The 14839-nt window shown below is 49.7% G+C and overlaps 1 protein-coding gene across 1 annotated transcript; it reads left to right on the top strand.

Moving 5' to 3' along the window:
• Positions 1–80: 80 nt before the first annotated feature.
• On the top strand, positions 81–14686 carry AIRE (autoimmune regulator). Its single transcript, XM_072649105.1, has 14 exons — positions 81–2518; positions 3102–3276; positions 3466–3618; positions 3860–3931; positions 6024–6137; positions 6398–6531; positions 7055–7135; positions 7988–8103; positions 9196–9286; positions 9499–9684; positions 11324–11445; positions 12223–12319; positions 13231–13299; positions 14283–14686. Exons 1-14 carry the CDS (start codon positions 2369–2371, stop codon positions 14361–14363), a joined length of 1641 nt encoding a protein of 546 aa, XP_072505206.1. The 5' UTR covers positions 81–2368; the 3' UTR covers positions 14364–14686.
• Positions 14687–14839: the final 153 nt, after the last annotated feature.

Consider the following 14839-nt stretch of genomic DNA (forward strand, 5'->3'; position numbering starts at 1 on the left):
TTCTCAGAGAGGTATTCAAGAGAAGGAAGCTGAGGCAGGTAACAGTCAAAAGGAGGATCATGGTTCTAATAGGACAGGGAAGTCTCCAAAAAGGAATGGGATCCATGCTCGAAGTGAGGATGATAATGGAGAGGAGGTAGTGCTGTTCGGCTCTTCATTTGCTTCTCTCCTCTCTACCAAGGACAGCTCCCTTTGCACTGGATAGGACAGAAGTAAAGTAGTTTATAGTTCATGGGGATTGCCCAGACAGGTAAGGAGACATTAAGATAGTACCTAGTTACCCAGGCTGAATTTCAGGCCACTTGGCTCAGATGGACTCCATCCATTTATCCCGAGGTCCTGATAGAACTGGCGGTTGGGACAACTGAGTCAGTGCCAGAATCCAGACTGTGGAGAAAAATGGCTTAGGGCAAAGGTCAGGATTTTCCCTAAAAAAGCTCAAGTGTAGTGTGTCGTAGCAGCCAGAGACACTCATGGGATCAGCAGAAATTCTAGGAATAAGGAGGGTGATAGAGTCCCTCTGTCCTCTGCCCCAGGCAGAACCCAGCTGAAGTCAGGTACACTCAGTTCTAGGTACCTTGATTTCAAGAAGATGTTGAGAAGCTAGAAGTATCCAGAGGAGGCAACCACCATGGTCAAGGACTTGAGTCCATGTCTTCTGAGGATAGGTTAATAGAGAAGAGAAGACTTCTGGGGGACAGGAGAACTGTCTTCAAGTATTCAAAGGGTATTATGTGGAGAAGGGGTCACCCTCAGTCTGCTTGGCCCCAGAGGCAGAACTGGAAGCAATGTTGGGGGAAGGAATTTTTAAAAATCCAATCTAAATTAGATGTCAGAAAAACTTCCTATCACACAGTGGGGAGGGGCTGCCTCAGCAAGTGATAGGCTCCCTGACACTGGAGGTCTGCAAAGGTTAGATGCCCACCTGGAGAAGGGATTACTACTGGCTATAAATTAGGGAAGGCAGTGCTTGGGAGCCCTGAAGCTCTGAGGGTCCTAATCCTTTTCTTGGCTAAGGTCAGGGTTAATGCCTCTTTCATGCCCAGGCTCCATCTTCCTCTTAAATGGCACAAGATCTGGTCCTCTCCCCACCAGTCATACACATACTCACGTGCATGTGCCCATGAGTACACACACACACACACACACACACACACACACACACACACATACGCATACACACACACATACACACAGCCATGAAACTGTCTCACTGAGCACAGGCCTTTGAGGAGTTCATCCTTAGGTTGTGACCCTTGATCTGAGCCAGAACCAGGCAGAGAAATCTCAGAAAAGGAGCTGAGGATCTGATAAATGAAGGCCCTACCCCCTGCTCTGTTTAGGTTCTCTCCAGACTGAACTGGGCTCCCTCCAGGGTTGGAGTAGGGGTGGGGGATGAAGTGGAATTGAATTCACCCAGGCCAGCCCTTCCTGCTCACCAGAACGCTTGTCACTAATGCTAACTAAGCAATTCACGTTTGAGTGGAATTGTAACGTCATTCAGAACCTCAGAAGCATAACTTGGGAAAGCCCCCAGGCTACTCCTGGATACTCTGGACCTTCTCTAAGCCTCAGTCACACCCCTAAATTCAGAAGCTCCCCTGGGAATCTTGATTGGTTCCTCTGATTGGGGTATTTCTGTTCTTTCCATGAATGGAAATGTGTATAAGAGCACAGGAATCAGGGGAGAAGGGGGGCACCTCAGGGGTTATCTGGCTCATCCTGCCAATTTTACTTTGCCAAGATCACTGCTGCACAGTCTCACTACAGAAAGAAGGTAAGGTACTTGCCAGGACTCAAATAGCCCACTTGTGCCTAGCCGGGGTGGCTAATATCAAGGCCAAGTGAGCAGAGGAGAGAAGAGACAAAGAGAGACAAACTCACCTTCCCAAGACATTTCCTGAGTCCAGCAGGGTAGGGAGCGGGCAAGGGGTACTGGGGGGAGAAACTAGAATTAGCGCAAATTTGGATCAGGGTAGAAGTGGACCCAATTTGCCTCCAAGTGAGGTGATGGAAACATCTCCTTTCTTGGTCTCTATATCTCTCTGTGTCTCTTTGTATTTTTATCTCTATGTCTTTGTCTTTGTTCCTCTGCCTCTTTCTGTCCCCATATTTCTTCTCTCTGTCTCCTTCTGTCTCTGTATTTTTCTTTCTGCCTCTCTCTCTCTCTCTCTCTCTCTCTCTCTCTCTCTCTCTCTCTCTCTCTCTCTCTCTTTCTCTCTCTCTGTCTCTCTTTCTGTCTCTGTCTTTCTCTCTCTGTCTTTATCTCTGTCTCTGTCTCTCTCCCTCTCTCTCCCCAAATGACTAGAGAAGCCCTAGCCTGGAGGTCAGCTAGCTCCTCGTCCTACCTGGTACTTCCTCTCTCAGTATGTCCAGCTCAGACAGACCCTCGGGTGAGACAGATGTCCGGCAACTCCTGAAACTCTACCGAACTGAGATCTCTATGGCAGTGGATGACACTTTCCCACTGCTCCATGGCCTGGCTGATCATGACATTATCACAGAGGACAAGTTCAAGGTAGGGGAAGGGATTCTTGAGTTTTGGAGTCTTTAGGTCTTGAAGTCTGCAGGTCTCTCACACTGCTATGTACTCTGATACTGGATGAAAACCCTCCCATCCCCAACTGAGACCTTCAGACTGGCTGGGGGCTCTCCTCCCCTTGTAACCTTGACTGAGGTCCATGTCTACAAGATAGTGTGAGCTGAGAGCAGGCAGGGATCTCTGGGGGAATATTTCCCCTTCCTATGACCCCTCACAAATAGAAGAGAAAGCTGGCATCCATAGAAGTGGAGCAACTGGGGCTTGGGGAGATAGATTTGGGGATCAATCATGGCCCTCCTGCTGCTGTCACCCACTCAAGACCTAGAAGGTTCATGTTGGGGGTGAGGCTTTCCCCATCAGAAGATGAGGGGGCCAGCCCCAGTCTTCCACTTATCCTTGGTTAAGTTCATTCCCTCTCTGGGTCTCAGTTTTCCCAGCTTTGGAGGCTCAATGGTCTCCAAAGTCATTTCTAACTCAATGGTTGCAAAGAACAGAAAACCAAGAAAAGATGCCCAGACTTTCTCATGCCTGTTCCCATATCAGGTACGATTTATTTTAGGAGACTCAGAGTCTGAGAGAAAAGGATGGCTGCCACAAAGCTCTCCATGCCCTGCTCAGCTGGCTCTTGGGGAGGGACTCAGCATCCATACGCAGCTTCTGGACTGTGCTGTTTAAGGACTACAACCTAGAGAGATATGGGAGGTTACAAGCCATTCGCAGCAGCTTCCCCAAAGGTGAGCGGAGGGTGGTGTGGGGGCTTCTTTCTGTCCAGATGACTGCCTTGGCAGTGCCAACTCCTCACTGAGCCCCAGCTGCCCCACCTCTATGGATCCTGACTTCCTCCTCTACATGTGAAGGGCGAGAGGAAAGGGAAATATTCCCCCAGAGATCCCTGCCTGCTTCTAGCTCACTCTGTATTACAGATGTGGACCTCAGTCGAGGCCACAAGGGGAGGAGACCCCCAGCCAGCCTGAAGGTCTCCAGCACCTACAGACTCCAGGGCAAAAGGAAGGGCCTTGAAGAAAAGGAGTCCTCTCAAACAGCCTCCCAGTCCCTGAGATGTGCTTCCAGTCCAGGTGGGTCACTGAAGGATGTCCTGAATGTGCTAGACAGTCCCATGACCCCTTGTGGCCCTGCTGCCCTGGTCCCAGGTGTTGGATTTCCTAGTGATCTGTCCCCACCTGCTGTGAGCACACACCCTACCTTAGGGGGCTCTCTCTGTAACCACACGCTGCTCAGGTCCTACTGCCCTCCACCTTTTTCCCATCAGGCCCAATCTCTTCCTTGGAGTCTGTTTACCTTCTTATTACTGTGCAGGACCCCCCCACAAGGTGAAGCCCCCCAAGAAGCTGGAGAACCCAGAGCCCCCACGCTTTCCTCTGGGAAATGGTGAGTAAAACCTCTTTCAAATTAGCTCCTGTGCAATATTCCCACTCCCCATACCCTATGGCAAGGCCCATCCTAGGTGTGAGGATCCTCCTTTAGGGGCCAACATAAACTGAGTTGGAGCCCCGCAAATGCCTGCCTGCAGTACCACAGAGGGGGGAGCAGGTAGCAAGGGTCTTTGAAACAGCTATGCCCCATGGACCCTTGTGGCATCCTTAACCCAAATCACCAACACACCCAGGACAGCTTATGGTTTGCCAAGCTCTTTACAAACATGGCTTCCTTTGGTCCTCACTATGCCCATTTCACAAAAGAGGCCATTGAGGTTCAGAGAGATTCGGCGATAGCTGTAGTCACACAGCTAATGAGTGTCAGGTTCCACGCTCAGTTTGTATGAGGTTGGTGGGGGGAAGGGCAGGCAACTAATTCACATTCTACAAAAGGGTGCTGCAGGTTATGTTCAGGAGAATCATTCTCTATTTCTGAATTCACCTTTTTGTTAGTCACTGAATTGAGGACTGGTTTCGGTGAAAACTCGTTTGTCCATGTAGTGCCTGGACCCTGAGGACAGCAGACCTGGGCCAATCCTGCACTGATGTCCATCCTCTATGGGCCTCAGTTCCTTGTAAAATGAGCAACATTTGGTGGCACAGTGGATAGAGCATCGGGCCTAGAGTCAGAAAGACTCATCTTCCTGAGTTCAAATCTGGCCTCAGACACTTACTAGCTGGGTGACCCTGGGCAAGGCACTTAACCTTGTTTGCCTTCGTTTCCTCATTTGTAAAATGAGCTAGAGAAGGAAATGGCAAACCACTGCCAAGAAAACCACAAATGGGGTCATGAAGCATCAGACATGACTGAAAAATGACTGAACAACAGCTGGATTAAATGGTAGTATGTGGAAAGGAACTATGTCTCCAGAGCATCCAGTCTGAAATATCCAAATCAGACAAGGTCAACAAGCATTTATAAAACATAAATGGAACCTATCAGTGTTCTTTAAAGAGAGAGAGAGAAACAGAGAGCAGAGAGAGAGACAGAGACAGAGAGAGAGACAGAGAGAGAGCGACAGAGAGAGAAGGGGGCGGGGATAGATAGCAGGAAAAAGCTGTTTCAGTTGAAAACTGAAGTCAGCAGCCATGTAATGAAGGTGAGAAAAGTGAGAGAAGAGGTAGAAAGTGTGGACAGCTTTTTCAGAAGAGGGGAGACATTTAGATGATGATGATATTTAGGGGATGATATTTAGCAGGGGTGGTAAAGTCTAGGGAGGGGTTTTTGGGGAAGAGAGAGACATGGACATGTTTGCAGACAGCAGTGATGGAGCCAGTAGATGCAGAGCGGCTGATGCTGAGAGAGTGGGAATCTTTTAGAAAAGACAGAAGGGAATAGGATTGTGGAAGCATGGGAAAGGTTGGCCTTGGTGAAGGGGTGTTGACTTCTTCATAACAGGCAGGAATAAAGGAGAGGATGGAGGATGCTGCCAAGAGGTTGTGAGAGGAGAAAGAAAAGGAGAGAAAGGGAAGGTCTTGGTGAATGTTTTTTGGTAGAGTACAAGGTAGGTGTTCAGCAGATAGGGTGAAGGGAGGTGGACCAGAAAAGGTTTAGAAAAGCAGCTGCGGTGAGTGGGAGAGTAAATCAATTAAGGTATAAAAAAAATTGTCTTGCTGCAGTGAGAGCCCAGTTGAGATTATGTAAAATAAAATGGCTATGGACGCTCCTGTGATTTTTTTCCAGCCTTTTTCAGTAGTATGTAAGTTGGGGTGCAGGCCTTGAACGATGGGAGGGATCCAAGACTGAGGCTTGGCAGGGCAGGATCAGAAGTAAAACGGTGATGGATTTGCGAGAAGAGGATGGTGGAGAGATGAACTGGCTCACCAAGGGGTCAAGATGGGGAAGAGAGGAGAGTGTAGCCATTGCAAGAATTATGCCCTAGGAAAGAAACAAGGAATGGAGGGATTGGAGGTTGTTGTGAGGATGGAGAACAGGAATATGATAAATATGGGGGAGGTTGTGCATAGAAGATGTTCAGGTCAGGTGTGTATGCATTGGTTCAGGAGTAAGCTAACAGCGATCTTCTAATCTCTTGGTCCCATAGGAATTCGGAGTGTGTCTGCATCGGTCCAGAGGGCTGTGGCCGTGGCATCCAGCGAGCTCCCAGGCACCTGTGGAGCAGTGGAGGGTGTCCTTATCAAACAGGTGTTTGAGTCAGGTAGATGATGTATGGGGGGGGAACGGGACCTGAAGAGCAACTGAGAGCCCCTCAGTCCATCTTGTCCCTAGACCCAAAGGGGTAAAGGGGGCCTGACTCCGAGCTGATGGGATGGCCCGGCCACTCTAATCACCCTGCATCAGACATGGGGCTGAGAGAGTTGATGTGGGTTCTGAGGGCTCCAGCACCTCTACAGCCGGGGGTTGGGCACTCCATGGCCCTCATCCAGCCCTCACCTGACCCCAGGCCCTTACTTCCAGGAGGCTCCAAGAAATGTATCCAAGTCGGGGGAGAGTTTTATACACCAGGCAAGTTTGAGGAGTCCAGCGGAAAAAACAAAACAAAAAGTCCAAAGCCACCAACAAGAACTAAAGCTACCCAAGCACCCCAAAACGTAAGGCCCTCAAGGATGGGGGACAGCAGCCCCTGTCTGACCTTCTCACCTTCCCTGCCAAACAGCAGCCCCACTTCCAGGGCCTCTACCCAACAGAGAGGCAACCAAGGGTGCTGACCAGGTTCTGGGAAGCTTCAGGGGCAGTCCCAGAGCTGTCTGGGAGAAAAGGTTCACTGAGCCCCGCCAGACCCTCTCCCTGATTCTCAAGTCCACAGTCAGAGACCATCCCTGTAGTGAGACTATGGGGGCCTTCCCAGAAACCCAGTGGGCAGATAACACTCCCCATTCTCAGAACTTCTTTGATCTCTCCTCATCTATTCTGGCTTTGGGGCCAGAAGAGCTGCCTCTGAGACCTCCAAGGACATCCTCTCTTGGTCTCCATCACATCTGCAGCCTGGGTATCACAGCATGTCTCTTCACTGAACTACTAGACTGAAAGGGCTTTGCCCAGTGCACAGGGCAATGACTTGGGGACAGAGCTCACCTTCCAGTGGGTGAGGGCCCTCTGCCTTTCCATCCCCAGGACAGAGCAGAGCTACAGCTGAGCCAACAGAATGGTGTGCCTGCCACCCCAGCCCAGACCCCAGAACTGCACCTCCACCAGGTACAGTCAGACTCACACCTCCCCCCCTCCCCTTTCCTGTTCCCTCTCCTCTTCCCCTATCCTGCTCCATTCACCAGGCCACCCAGGCCCAGGCGCTGATGAAATGGGGAGGAATGACCAGGTAAGTACATCTAACAGAATTATAACCTACCCTGACTGAGGGTCTGGAAGGACATTGGAAAGCCTTGACACGGCCCAGAGGGGGCATGACTTCATGCTAACACATGACAATTCCCAGATTGGCACTTACGCTTTAATTTGGATGAATGGCCATTCTGAAGTATCTGAAGGACTGTATTAGGAAGGAGGAATCGGCTTTGTTCCACTTGGCCCCTGGGGGGTGGAGGGTGGGGGAAGAAAGCTGCAGCCTGGAGGTCAAAGAAGACCTTCTAACAGGGGGAACTGTCTCAGAGCGAATGGGTGCCTGGGAAGGTGATGAACACCTCCTCCTTTCTGAAGGAGGAAGTAGAGGGGACACAGCCTCAGCTTCCTTCCAGCTTTGACATTCTGTGATGGGTGGAGGGGCAGAGGAGATGAGAGTTATTAACACACTTAGGTGGCAATTGGCTGTAATGGGGAAGACGCTGAAAGGAGCCAAGGGAAGCTAAACTGGCATTGTGGGCTCCCCGGGAAGAAGAGGTGAATGATGCTAGAGAATAGGGACATGGTTCACTGGGTTGGGTGAGGAGATGACACAGACCTCTTAGACCATATGAGCAAGCCTGGGCAGCCCTACCCCTGCCGCCTGCCATGTTCCAATGGGCCCATCACACTGGGGTCTCTGGCTCAGACCTGTGATTAAGGAAGGAAAGCTGGCAGCAAGACTGGCATTTTGGTCCCCCCTGCCTTTAGAAGAACGATGATGAGTGTGCTGTGTGCAGAGATGGTGGGGAGCTGATCTGCTGTGACGGTTGTCCCCGAGCCTTCCACCTGACCTGCCTAGAACCACCATTGACAGAGATTCCCAGGTAAGAGCCCAAGGGAGCCAGAGCCTAGGAAGTCCACAGTCCCCTGGCTCTGCTCACCAGATCAGTCCAAGACCCCCATGCTCCAAGAGCTTGGCAGCTGAGAAGAACCTTAGACATCCCTTCATAGACTTCCTCATCATACTGAGAAGAAAAATGAAGAGGGTGGGGTATGATTTGTCCAATTAACCATAGTCCTATCTACTATTTGGCATGACAGATGGGGGTATTGGGGGGATCCTAGGGTGAGTGTATCATCACAAGCCTCCCTATAATCACCACCCAACCAGAGGAGGAAAGATTTAGCTGGACAGCAGTACATCTTGTCCAGAGGATATAGGGAAAGTTTATTTGAAGAAGATGGACTGGGAGGTGGGGAGGAAAGAGTAAATAGATTACAAGCCCAGTAGGCACCAACACTGTAATATGACAACTTGAAAAGCTAGTGAGCTCTTAAGATGCCTCCAGGACGAGGGAGGAAGCATTTGACTGACCTCTGCTCTGGTCTGATCCCATCTGGAGCCCTGTGGTCAGTCCTGGGCATCAGAGTTTGAGAAGAACATTGGTAATCTGGGAAGTGCTCCAAGGAGGGCAAGCAGGATAGTCAAGGGTCCTGAGTGCATGTCACCTTGGGGAACATGACAGCTGCCATCAAGTGACTGAAGAGCTCTTTTGGGGGCATGTGGAGGCTTGTTTTCCTTGAGCCCAGAGGACAGAACCAGAAGCAAGATGGGGGTGGAGTGGGACCAAGGCGAGGAAGTTAAGCAAAGAGGCAGATTAATGTTAGATGTCAGAAACATACTTCGTAAGAGCCCATAAGTGGAAGCTCTCCATCCTGGGAGACTCAAATGGAAGCTGAGTAACCTCTTGACGAATCTGCTAAGGAAGAGGTTTCTTTTGGGTAAGGGCTGGATAACATGCCTCTGAGGCCCTTGCCAGCCCTGAGACTATAATTCTGTGACCAAAAAAGGTCATTTCTAGACTTCCTAAAACAGATTGTTTGGGGGGAAAGGGTTGCTGGGAACCATTGGTGAATGGGCTCTCCCTTTTCCCCTCTTCTCTGTGCTCCTCTGCCTACTGGGAGACTGCTTTTAGTGGAATGTGGCGGTGTGGTTGCTGCATAGTTGGGAAGGTGCACCAGGATGGTCATCATGTAGAGGACAGAGCCCTCCACCCAGAGACTCCGGTATGCAACTGAACTGAGGCCCCTCAAATCTTCAGGGATGTGTCCTCTTCTCCAACAGTTACCTTGTCTGTGGTCCTGATTATCTCTCCCAGAAGGGGCATAACCCAAAAGTTGGTGGGATCAGCTTGAGGGTTGATTTTCCTCTCCATTGACATTGTTCAAAAGCAGTCATTTAACATTCAGAGCTGGACGTTCCTGTTCTTTCCAAACAGGCTCTCCTTGGACTAAGACCAGCTAGAACACAGTCAAGGAATCACATCCAGGAGCCCACCCCCAATCTGGGGGGTACTTTCACCTTCAAGCAGCCTCTTCCCCCTACTTCTTCTCCATCTCTGGTGCCAGCACTTTCTCTGGTTACCTGCCAACCCCTGCAAAACTCAGGACCGGAGAGGCAGCAGGTGAGCGAGACTACAAAGTCACGGGCTGTGAAACTATAGCCCTTTCCTAGAGCCACCCTAACTCTCTGGGCTTGCTCTGGCTCCTTCAAGCAGCTTGGACGCATTCCTAGGATAGAGATGCCCTTCTACCCTTTTCTCCCTCTCTGTTATTGGGTCCAGATGGTAGTTTTAGGCAGCAGGGCAGGGGCTGACCAGGGACTTACTAATGACTAAAGCAATAGACAGTTCTGCAGAGCCATTCCTTCAAGGTTAGAAGCCCAGACCTTGTAGACCACAGACCCTCAGGGCTGCCATGGACTATAATGACCAACTAGTTCAACCCATGCCTGAGCCAGGAACTCCTCTGCTACACTCTCCACAAAGAAGGATTCTTCAGGCTCTGCTCACAGACCTACAGAGAGTGGGCACCTATTGCCTCCTAAGCAGATTGTTCCATTCTGAAACATCTGGCTAGTAAGTCTCTCTCCGGCTACAGGTTCTGCCTCCTGGGGCCAAGAAGGCCAAGTCTGAGCCTTCTGACACAGGACAGCCTTTCACAAGCCACCTAGCTATGGGAGAGAACTGAACTGACATGGCAAATATTGATTGATTGATTAACTGATGATTGAGGGCAGAATCGTCCCTCCCCCTCAGCTGCCAAATGGCCTAAGCTGCCTCAGGAGGTGGTCGGTTGTCCCTTAGTATAGTAAGCCAAGGCTAGATGACCACTTTTCCTGGAGAAGCCCAAATGACCTTGGAGACTCTGACTCCAGCTGAAGTTATGGTTCAGGATGAGAAACTATCAAAGGTTTGGTTTGTAGCATGTCTAAAGGACATGGCATTGCCCTCCCTACCAGCCCCCCCAATTCTCTCCAGGCTTCCCTTCCTAGGCTAGAATTGGCTCACTCATTGCAACCTGTCCTCATGCTGGAAGCTTGAGGTGGTTCCCCAGAGGGCTGCCCACACAGCTACAACTTACCTCCCAGGCTCCTAGGAGCTGAAAGCAGGCAGAGAGGCACATGCAAAGTAGAGTGAGCTGAGAGTCCAGTTTCTGCCCTCTATAAAGGAAGGCATTGGGAGGAGTTGGGAACTCAGCCCTCCAGTTCAGAGGATAGAGGAGGCTGAGGGAGGTGATGTTACTCAAGGCTTGAGCTAACAGCATGGTGTTGAGGTTAAAGCTTGGCCTGGGAGAGGCTCCCAAATGGCAGAACAGCATTTGCAATCTCTCCCATCCATTGGTAAGTGCCTTTCTTTCTGAGGCACTCCCAATCTGAATGAGAGGGGCTGCTTTAATTCCACCTTCTCTCAGCACAATCTCAGGCTGCTTATCATTGCTTTTTACCCCAAATATCCTTTCCTGGCCCCTTTTAGTAAAAGCAATGTCCACATAGGAAAGGAGGCAGTTCCTTACATGCAATATCATTGTATATCGTGGAGTTATACGTGCAGACGGGGATCTCTCAGCCACCCAAGGGAGCGCTATGGTCTCAGAGACACAACAATTCATTGCGAGCTCTTTTTCTGGCAGGCTCTCTTCTTAGAGGAGTGATCATGGGAAGGAGAGCACTGGCAGGTGGGGGTGAGATGGGAGGAGGGGGCAAGCTGTACTGCCTGGCTCACATACCAATGCCACCCTTCTGGTGAGGGGTTGTCTCTGTAGCAGCTCTCAGCTGAGGAGAGGTGTGGCATCTGCCAAGGAAGTGAGGATGTGCTTCACTGTACCCAATGCTCCAGGGCCTTCCACTGGCACTGTCATTTCCCAGCCAACTCCAGCAGGACAGGGTGAGTGAGGTCTGGATGATGCAGGGCTGAAGGTCAAAGCAAGTCTGCTGGAATGAGACCCTCACAAGACTCCACTGGGGACCAAGGAGGGACACCTTTGGAACCCCTGAGATCTCAGATGTCTAGGAATATTGGGTACCTTCAGCATACCTCCTAACCTCTAAAAGGATGCTGAGATTTTGCCTTTAGAGATGCATTCCTTTGTGGGGGGCTTTCACACCTTTGTGTGAATTACTAAGAGTTTAGGTAAGGAAAGAGGAGATTAAGGAGTCACCTTGGAATGCACAGTCCAGAGGGAAGGAAGGGCCTAGTGGGGAAGATAGCAAGTAGGCTTTCATCAGGAGATGGATCACCTAAAGAGGGGAATATTAGAGCTTAAAAAGACATCAGAATTGCTCACCTTCTCAAGATGTGGGAGGGAGGGAGAGAATTTGGAATTCCAATTTTTTAAAATGAGTGTTAAAAAGTATTTTAGTGTAATTGGGAAATGAATGAAATAAATAAAAAAATATTTTTCAAAAAGACATCAGTGTTGATGTAGGTCATGCCAAGGCCATCTCTGACTACAGAAACAGAAGGTTCACCTGGAACGAACTCTTCACACCTAATTAACTTGAGCTTGGTAAACTGAGCCCTTCCCCAGGAATGGAAACGTTAATGTGGGAGAAATCTGAACCTCTGTTCTCCTCTGCCTATCCACAAGCCCAGCTCATCCCATCATCTACCCAACCATGCAGGAAGCATCTCTGCTTTCTCTGTCCCTTCCTCCCATTCCAGGGGGATTGTCAAGTGCAAACTCTGTTCACAAGACCCAGCCCTCACTCCCAGAGAGGACACTCTGAGCTCTAGCATCTCAGCCCTGGAGTCTGTGAAGGTCAGTGGGGCCCTCAGCCTTTACCAACCTCATCAGTCTACCGAGACTTCCTAAACCCTCCCTAAATGCCTACACCCTGCAAAGCTTAGGAAATGCTTCTTTGTGCTTTTACTTGGACACCCTCCCAGGAGCCAGAAGGAGCTTGAAGCTCTACTCTGTGCATAGCTACATAGGCCCCTGTTCGCTAGAAAAGAAGGGAAACCGAGAGGTTCAAGAATGGACCTTGACTGAATGGGTCCAATGCAATGGGTCTGGAATTCAAATTAGGCCAAAAGACCCTGGTTAATGCCTTAATTAACTAACAACTTTGTTGTGGTTGCTGTTCAGTCATCCTTCAGTTGTGTCCAATGCTCCATGACCCTGTTTGGGGTTTTCTTGGTGAAGATAGTGGAGTGGTTTGCCATTTCTTTCTCCAGTTCATTTTACAGATGAGGAAACTGAAGCAAATGGAGTTAAGTGACTTGCCCAGGGTCACACAGCTAGTAAGTGTCTGAGGTCAGATTTGAACTCAGAAGATGAGTCTTCTTGACTTCAGCCCAGGCACTCTATCTATTGTGCCACCTAGCAGCTCTTAACGAACCTAACTAACCCTATATTCCCACTGCCTGTTTTCCAGGCTTCCTGACCCACAGAACTCCCCAGACTTTCAAAATCCCCTTTGGGCCTGTGGGCCAGGCCCAAAGTAGAGAGGGAAAGAGGATTAGAAAAGGTAGCCCCCTTGCCTCCTGTGGCAGGAGGAGTGCACTGACTCCTTACCCCTCAGGACCAGAGGCTAGCAGTCCTCCAGGAGAGTCAGGACAAGGACCTCTGGGCAGTCTGCTAGTTGGGGCTGATATTCTGGAGAAAAATCTCACCTTAGCCCCAACCACTGCTTGAAACCTGGGTTGACATTTCATTTCTCTCCAACACAGGTGAGTGGAGATTCTTCTCGGAATGAGACCATTCTGAACAAAGATGAGCTAGACTCACTTCTGGGAGAGGTAACTTGACCTGTTGAGTCTTATGTTAGTCCCTAGTGAATTCCACTTTACTGAATATGACTCATTGTTCTAGCCCTTTGAGATTGTCCTAAATCCCAATTGCTATCCATCATGTTAGCCTGGATGCTAACATAGCTCCATCCATATCATTGCTGAAAATATGAAACAGCCCAGGGTTCAGCACAGATCCCTGAGGCACTCCACTAAAGACCCCATCCCTCGAGGCTGAAATTAATCTCTTAAATAATACTCTGTGAATCCAGTTCTTCAAAAAAGCACCTGCCTGGGCCACCTGCTCTCTCTCATCATCCTGTACATAGGACTCTGTGATATAAGGTCCTTGGGCCTTTCAGCTCTGAACTGATGATCCCAGGGTACCTCTTTGAACTTTAGTCTCTGCATTGATGACACGAGGCAGATGGACTGAAGGGTCTTAAAGGGTCCTTCTAATTTCATCCATCTAGTCTTCTTGGTATTGAGGAATAGAAAATTCTTACTGCCCTAGGACCTGGAAGTTTAAAGAATGCCTGGACAATTCCTACATCTAGACAAGTTACTGGTCAAAGTTAGCTATTTTTCAGGTGGGATGGGGCTGAAATGGAGGGATGGGTTAGGGATAGATGGGTGAAGAGAGCTGGAAAGGATCTTAGAGACTGTGGAGTCCATTCCTCTTGTTTTGCAAGGGAAGAACCAGACTGAACATGGTTCAGTGAGTTGCTGAGGGTCACACAACTATTAAGTGTCAGACACAGAATTTGCACCCAGGATTGACTCCAAGTACTGCATCTTACCCCCTAAGCCCTGGCTGCTTCTCAAACAGAGGTCCAGAAGGAGCCCTACTCCAGGCAGAGGAGCCATTGACCTTATCCATTAGGCAGGAAGACTTGTCTGAGAGACAGGCAGATGGGTGGCCTCGTAGCCTTTTCCTACTATGTTGTGATCCCCTGAATCCCCTGACAGCATGGTGGGGCTCTGTCTTCCAGAACTCCTTTGATGGAATCCTGCATTGGGCATTCCAGAATATGTCTCGCCCCCTCTCTGAGGCCCAGAGCTTTTTCTCTTAATGCCGTACAAAAATGGAGCCCAGCCAAGGAGGAACGTAGACAGGTGGCGGTGACAGACACCTTGAGAAGCCCTGGGTGCTTTCCCACAACCGTGTCCAGCAATCCAAAGATTTCTTGAGCACCCCCTGAATGCAGGAGTCATGGCCAGTGTTTGGCTGTATGACACTATGCAACAAGAGTACTCAAATACTTATTCAAGATGACTTTTTTCTGTGCTTTGTAGGAGGGGATATATAGGGTGGAGGGGGAGTGGGATGGAGTGGGTGGGAGAGACCAAGGTGGAGGGACAAGGAGGGAGGCACTGCCTGATCCTGGATTAAAAAGCAATGAGATGAATAAAATAAAGGAATAAAAAGCCATGTTAGAGGCTCGTGGCATAAGAGAGAGGAGACTGTACTTGGCATCTGGGGGTTTCAAGGTCCACCTCTGACATTTATCTTCTACACGTGACCCTAGACAAATCACTTGGCCTCTGG

This window comes from Notamacropus eugenii, chromosome 2 (genome assembly GCF_028372415.1).
Source record: "Notamacropus eugenii isolate mMacEug1 chromosome 2, mMacEug1.pri_v2, whole genome shotgun sequence".
Classification (NCBI taxonomy): Eukaryota; Metazoa; Chordata; class Mammalia; order Diprotodontia; family Macropodidae; genus Notamacropus; species Notamacropus eugenii.